The sequence below is a fragment of the Carassius gibelio genome, chromosome A7, assembly GCF_023724105.1.
Source record: "Carassius gibelio isolate Cgi1373 ecotype wild population from Czech Republic chromosome A7, carGib1.2-hapl.c, whole genome shotgun sequence".
In the NCBI taxonomy this organism is placed as follows: domain Eukaryota; kingdom Metazoa; phylum Chordata; class Actinopteri; order Cypriniformes; family Cyprinidae; genus Carassius; species Carassius gibelio.
In genome coordinates, this window is record NC_068377.1 from 7480715 (window position 1) to 7487974 (window position 7260).

Here is a 7260-nt window from a genome sequence, read left to right on the forward strand (position 1 = left end):
GCAACAAGCTCAAGGGAAGCAAAACAGACCCTGTCTGCTTCTCAGACTTTATCTTCTGGTTTCACTGTTGAATGTTGTTTTTAGAGGTTTGTGTATTATTTGATGTCATATTTCAAAATGTTTTGGCCTTCCCTTCCTTGCTTTCTCGTACAAAATATTGCAGTTACAGTAGCTTCTTGTTCTTGAGACTGGAAGATTCAGTGCAGCTATGGTGTAAATCCACCATTACTTACTCATATTTTTGTTGTGCATTACATCCCCAGGTCCACCGAAGTCAATACATTCAAAATTACTTACATGATGGAATGGAGGCTTAATTTTGTCCTTTTCATCAGTGTATCAGTGAATAATCAGCCACTGCCATTTCCATTAAACCCCACTCACTGTGCATTTCAGCCATGCTGTATGAATGCATGTTGAATCACTGTTTTAGGATGTATTAAATTTTAACTCCGTCTTTGCAGATCTTGTGTGAAGAGTGGGCGAGTTACAGCATATTCTACAAGTACCAGCCCATTGGACTGATCAGGTATTGCCCTCACAATAAATGCACTGCCAGAGACTGAGACAAACGTTTGCCCAGGAATTATGAGCAAGAAGGGAGATGTTAGAAACACCCTATATGCATTATTCAGGAGTCAGATTGTCAATGTAATGTTTATCATTATTTCACATAAGATAAGTAATGTCTGAAATCTGCAAAACAACTGAATGTCTGATGTCTGTTTTAAGTAATGAATAATACAATTTTAAAGAAAAATAAATAAATTAAATTAGTAACTGAAATGTAAAAAAAAATTGAATTAAACAGAAACTTAGCAGAATTTGTTTTTTTTTTAAATAAGGCAACATTTCTCATTTTTTGTTTAGTTACTTGAAGTACTAAAATAACAAAAACACCACAATATTATTAAAACATTAAACTAAAATTAAAGTGCAAACATATAAAATAGAACTAATAAACAATTAAATAAATATTTAATTCAAAATATTTGCAAAAACTATAATTTAATATACTAAAATAACACTGGTTTACTGGATTATTATACTGCCATTATCGTGATGACCTAAAAGATGTCAATGAACCTGCCACTCATTTTTTTTGTCTGCATCTATTAAGTTAAAATTAAATCTAAAAATACATTACAAATGAAAATCATACATCTAGGGCTCTTTTATGATGAGATAAAAATGTCGAAGTAATACAACAGTTTTACAAAATTGTTAGTTTTTTAATTTATTTATTTTTAGGGGAAAATATTATTTAGAAAAGACTGCTACACTGATTACTAATGATATTTAGAGTCATGCAATGTAACCAACAAGCACACACACACAAAAAAAGAAATTCTGAAAAAACAAGAACATTGTAATGGAGAGAATCCTGCGGGAGGACAATCCATGTATCTTCTTTTTAATTTTTTATACTCATTTAATTACATAACATGACATTTTTATTTTATTTTTTGTTTAAATAATCTTTCATTGCACATTAAAAAGACAATCCCTTACCATTCAGGCTACAGAAGAGAATGCTTTCTTCCAGATGTTTGCTAGATAGTATTTGTCAGTTCATTGCCTCTATTGCTCTGCTTGAAACTTCTTTATTTCTCTTAGGAAGTACTTTGGTGAGAAAGTGGGCCTGTACTTTGCCTGGTTGGGTGTGTATACTCAGATGCTAATCCCAGCAGCAATTGTGGGAGTCATCGTGTTCCTGTACGGCTGTGTCACTGTGGAAGACAACATCCCCAGGTCACCTTATAACATTTATGTCATTGGTTTATTTGCATTGTTTTTGTAAAAAGAGTGCTAACTTGCATGTGACTCTACCATAAACCGTTGATAGTTACATAAATTAGCAGCCTATTACTGTGTTTAATTAAGTAGAATTAGACACATTCTTATCTGTGCCACTGAGTTCAGACACATTCCACTGTCTCACACCCCTGAGAAACAAGTTTCAGCAGCATCTACAGACAGCAATACATTATCTTCTGCAATGGCTTTGAACTTTGTGAAAGATTTTTAGCGAAGAATATGCCTAGCCTTTTATGGAAGTAATCACTGCTGAACTTTGCAAAGAAAAATGGATGGATGTTGGAGCGCATGGTAATTACAGAGTTTAGAGTGGGTTTGAAATGGTGTGACTCTAATGGACTGTAATGTAGTGTTTAATGAGAGTGACTCAGTGTTCACTGGTCGTTTCACAACGACATTAATTCACAGACGCCACTGCTGAAAACAAGCTGTTCAAAAACCTAGTGCATTGCCTACCTAGAAAAAAAAAGTATTATAGGAACACCACTGATATGAAGTATGTTGCAAAGAACAGCCTGCAGAATTATGCTGTCTTTGCACCACAAGTTTAACTTTTTGAAGAATACCAGCGAATTGCTGTAAACTTCTGTCCACAGAAATGTAAAAAAAAAAAAAAAAAAAAAAAATAAGCACATTAAAAAGATAAAGTTTGTGAGAAGCAGCATTACTATTAACCAAGGTATTTTGTTGCTATAAAACAAAAACTGTAATCTGTGACACAATGCCACTTTTCACTCTGAAATAGATGCTTATTTAAAATACAGCCTTTAATTTGATATAACAGTCATTAATTTATTTTAAACTTACATTTGATTTAATTATAAACTTTTCATCTAACTCCCTGCAATTCCCTCACAAACCTGTAGGGGTTGTACTTAAGTAACGCTGTGAAATTTTAATCAAATACAATGTTAAGCTGCCAAAAGTTTTAATTATTGTTTTTTTTTTTTTGTCATTTATTTCTACGTTTTCTTATTATATACAGTAGTAGTTAGCATAGCAACATGCTAAATCATGAGTGCACAGTGTCAGTGTGTGAAGATAAAGTTGCTACCTTTATAGAACATTTCATATTAGCCACATCTATTTAGACATTAAAGCAACTATGTTTTGGAACAAGAGGTGAAAATAGAATAAATGCATTTTCTTTCAGATTAATAAAAGCTTAAGGAAACAAATAACTTTGTGGCCTTAATAGTTTTACTGAGAAACATTATGGTGTCTAGGGAAATATAGAGACGTGATGTATTTCTGAAATCAGGTTTGTTCTTTGTATACTCAGTATGGAAGTCTGCGACGAGAGAAACAATATCACCATGTGCCCAATGTGTGATCGAGCCTGCAGCTACTGGAAACTGGTCACTGCTTGCGGCACGGCTAGGGCCAGCCACCTGTTCGACAACGCGGCCACCGTCTTCTTCGCCATCTTTATGGCACTATGGGGTCAGCAGCTCTGTTCTCCTTTCATGTTCACCCGCACGCTTTGTTGCTGCTGTACACCAACTGTTATGTCTGTACATATTGAGGGCAGGGTTGCTCTGACAAATGTAGAAGAGATTTGTGCCCTGATTTTACACTCCTGTTTTCATTCCCCACATACTCATCCCTGCTCAAAAAGCTGATTATTTTAGCTAAAGCCCTAAATTTGCGTTTCCTGTTTTGATCCTCTACAGTTACAGGCTTTGAAAAAAAAAAAAAAAAAAAATACAGATTCCTATTTTAAAAGAACCCAAAGCCAAAGTCTCACACCATTTTCCATTTAAATTGACCTAAAGTGAACTGTTCTTAGGCCATTTCTTCAGGTTTCTGTTTACTGTAGTTCTCTGTAAAGGGGATTGATATCGTTGGGAGAAAAATCAACTCAAACAAAGTGTGAAATTGATACTGTAGAAAACCTGGTTGCCACATTAAAAGATCCAAAGTCAAAACTTTTTTTTAAGTGAACCAGAAAGTTTATAGAGTGGAAAGTTAAGGAGAAACAAGTTCTTTTGCATTCATACAGCCGCTGGCCCTGAAAGTGGTCTCAAATCTCCTTTTTGTTTTTGTTTTGATTGGCATCTCAATCCACGTTCCATTCACACTAATCAAAAGTGGAAACTAGTTAGTTCTCTTTAAAGAGGTCTGAGGTGGATGGGAGTATTCACACATAAGATACAATTGTGAAGTGAACTCAAACAATTAAAACAAACCGAATGTGAAAACCCATAATAAAATATTTGAAAATACACGTTGCCAAAAAAGGTTTTACATCCTAATGCTGTAGGAAAACCTAGTAATTCCCGAAGTTACTAGCTATTGAAATGAATGAAAGAATATTGAAAGATAATTATTTTTGCATTCACACTGTTGATCATGAAAGTAGACTCGGATCTCTTTTTGTTTCACTTTGGTGGTGGTCAGTTCTCAGTCCACTTTCCATTCACAATGACCTGAAATTCACTTTTTTCAGAGCACTTAGATGATTTCAGTTCAGTTTAAAGTTTTTTTTTAAGTTCTTTTTTAAATATTGTAGAAACTAAATTTTCTGTAAAATTGCTTTGCAATGATTTGTATAGTAAAAAGCGCTATACAAATAAACCTGAATTGAATTGAATTAAAGGGGTCTGAGGTTGTTATGAGCTTTCACACATAAGCTGAAATTGTGAACCGGACTCAAACACAAAACAAACTGTGTGAAAACACCTTTAAAATACAAGTTCCCAAAATGTTTTAGAGCCTTGTGCTGTAGGAGAACCTTGCATGGTTCTTTAGAAGAGCATTCATGTATTGGTGATTCCCAAAGTTACCATCTTTGGAAATTAATGAATGAACATAGAAAAATAGTTATTTTTGCAGTCACTCTGCTGACCTTGAAACTGGAGTCAGATCTCTTTTTGGTTCACTTTGTTATAATCGGTTCTTAATCCACTTTCAATTCACACTGACATAACGGTGTTCAGAACTCTTCATTAGATGGTTTAAGTTTAGTTCTCTTTAAAGGGGTTCACTCATAAGCTAAGAATGTGGAAAGGTCTCCAAAACCATTAAAATGGGTTCCCAAAGAAGGTTTACAGCCAGATATAAGAGAATTTTCCATGGTTCTTTAGTGATTCCAAAATTACCAACCCTGTAAATGAATGAAATAATAATGACAATATTCTTGATAAGGAGAGGGCAATTTAAAAAGAAAGCCTCTGAGACATTACAGGCTTCAGTTGTAGCTTTATTAACTGTGAAACCACCCTGATCAGCACCCAGCAGATCAGTATTTATAAATGTGAGTGGTTATTAAGTGAAGGTTACTGCTCTGTGTCCCACAGCCACCATGTTTATGGAGCACTGGAAGAGAAGGCAAATGAGGCTCAATTACATCTGGGACCTGACCAGCTTTGAAGACGCTGAGGTTAGTCACGCTCACCCATGTTGACCAAGGAAACTGTCAATATAAGACATTTGAGGTTGATAAGATAATTATGTGGGTTTATGTATGTTTTGTAGTTGTGCTCCATTATTTTCTTGTATAAGTTCGTATTATCCTGAGGCTTGGGTGTAAAGAATTGAATTATTATTATTATTTTTTGATTCAGTGCCATGAAATCAAACTTTTTTTTCATAGTTTTTTTTTTGTCCTGTTTTGTATAGGGGAAACAAAAGGTTTGGAATTGGTTTATTCACAGTATTAACTGAATTTATTTCCTTCATAACTTTAAAGTTGCATTTAAGTACTAACATATTCTTCATAATATCTTAAAAGTCTTCTTCAAGCATTGGCGTCACATTCTTGCTTGTGTAAAGTATTCCACCAGCACTTATCTATCTATCGGTCTGTTGCTGTGGAAGTCTGGGTGATTCCTGTTCTCTCTTCCTCTGGCCTTACAGGTCAAAAGCTGCTCACTTTCCTTTCTGCAGTCACAGTCTTTCCAGGCTTGCCAATAAGCAGGAGGAACTAATAAATTCTAAAGCTGCTGAATGTGGAAAGGAATATGTATTTGTGGCGCTGCGAACTTTTGGTTTTAAGGATTATACTTTCACTGATTGTCACTGTGTTGCTATTACCAGAATTTCTGCTCTGTTCACTGATAATGCTCATGGCTGCTTTTGGCTCCATAACCAGTTATCTCTTTCCGCTATTTTTCACTTTTAAACTGATTTAAGTCGTGTATGTGTTGGGAATTGCTTTCTCTGTTTTTCCCAGAGTCAGCCGAGAGCAGAGTATGAGTTCCATGTCATGAAGAAGTCCTTGAAGAAAGAGAAATCCCCAATGGTAGGTCTTTATGAATTTGTGTTTAGATGAAAAACACAAAAATCCATTTGCTCGACCATTTGCTACATATTGCAAACAGAATTGCCAATTGGACTAACACAATTTCTGGAAGTAAAATAAATGTAAAAAAATGTTGCTGCTTTATATTTTTGTGGAAATTGTGATGTATTTATTTGAGATTCTTTGGTGAATAGAAAGGAAAACAGCGTTTATTTTAGCATTATAAATGTCTTTACTCTCACTTTAGTTTAAATGAATGCATCATGGTTAAATAAAAGTATTGATTTCTTCCTCTTTTTTCAGTCTTACCCTAAACTATTTAAATAATAGTGTATCATGGTTTCTACAAAAGACATTAAGCAGCAAAAACATTGATAATATTAAGAAATGTCTTAATATTTCTGAAGGATTATGTGACACTAAAAACTTGAGTAATGACTTTTGAAAATCAGCTCCATCACAGGAATTAATGATATTTTAAAATATACTGAAATATTAAAAAAAAAATTCTGATTATAATAATGTTTCACAATATTACTGTGTACTGTCTTTTCCAAAAAAAACAAAATTTTTGACTGCCAGTAGTGTCACATGGAATTAAATGGCAAACTGTTGTTTTTCATTCAACATGTTGATTAGTGGACCCCTTATTGTCCAAGTGGGTTGTTCTTGGATGGAATAATATAAAATGTGGACCAGACCATATGCCAATAAATAATTTTGGCTTTATTTGTAGTGACTGGCACAACACAGGCAATGCTGATACTAGCAATATTTTTTTCTAGTGATTTATTCATGCCATCCTTGCTGTCATAAGGATGTCTGGATTATTGGGATTACATATTGCGCTCAGATGTTGACCCAGTTGTCGTATGCTCTATGTTATGTGACCGCACAGTTGTGTGGCATGTCTAGGGGCTTGCTTTTGCTCTGCTCGGCTTGACCCTCTCTTTCCCTTCTGAGGCCAAAGCATGCTGGAATCTACACATCTAATTTTCGACCAAGTTCCTATTGCAAGATATATGTGTTAGGGTGTGTCTGGATTATATGTTCTGATCTCACATTTGACATTTCATATCTTTTTCTAGGAAGAAAATGTGAAGCTGACATGTAGAGACAGAATGCCAGCTTACATGACTATTATCATCATGATGGTTTTTTTGGTAAGACTTGATCATTTTTTTTTTCTATTATTACAA

General features: G+C 34.4%; 1 protein-coding gene across 4 annotated transcripts in view; it reads left to right on the forward strand.

Annotated features, from left to right (window-relative positions):
- The window catches only part of LOC128016540 (anoctamin-1-like), a 53174-nt gene that overhangs the window by 29796 nt on the left and 16118 nt on the right, over nt 1-7260 (forward strand). For all 4 annotated transcript variants that reach the window (XM_052601111.1, XM_052601110.1, XM_052601109.1 and 1 more), the window contains 6 exons: nt 465-529; nt 1618-1752; nt 3101-3261; nt 5118-5200; nt 5993-6061; nt 7150-7224. In XM_052601111.1, coding sequence (XP_052457071.1) covers nt 465-529; nt 1618-1752; nt 3101-3261; nt 5118-5200; nt 5993-6061; nt 7150-7224 — 588 coding nt within the window. The remainder of the gene's footprint in view (nt 1-464; nt 530-1617; nt 1753-3100; nt 3262-5117; nt 5201-5992; nt 6062-7149; nt 7225-7260) is intronic.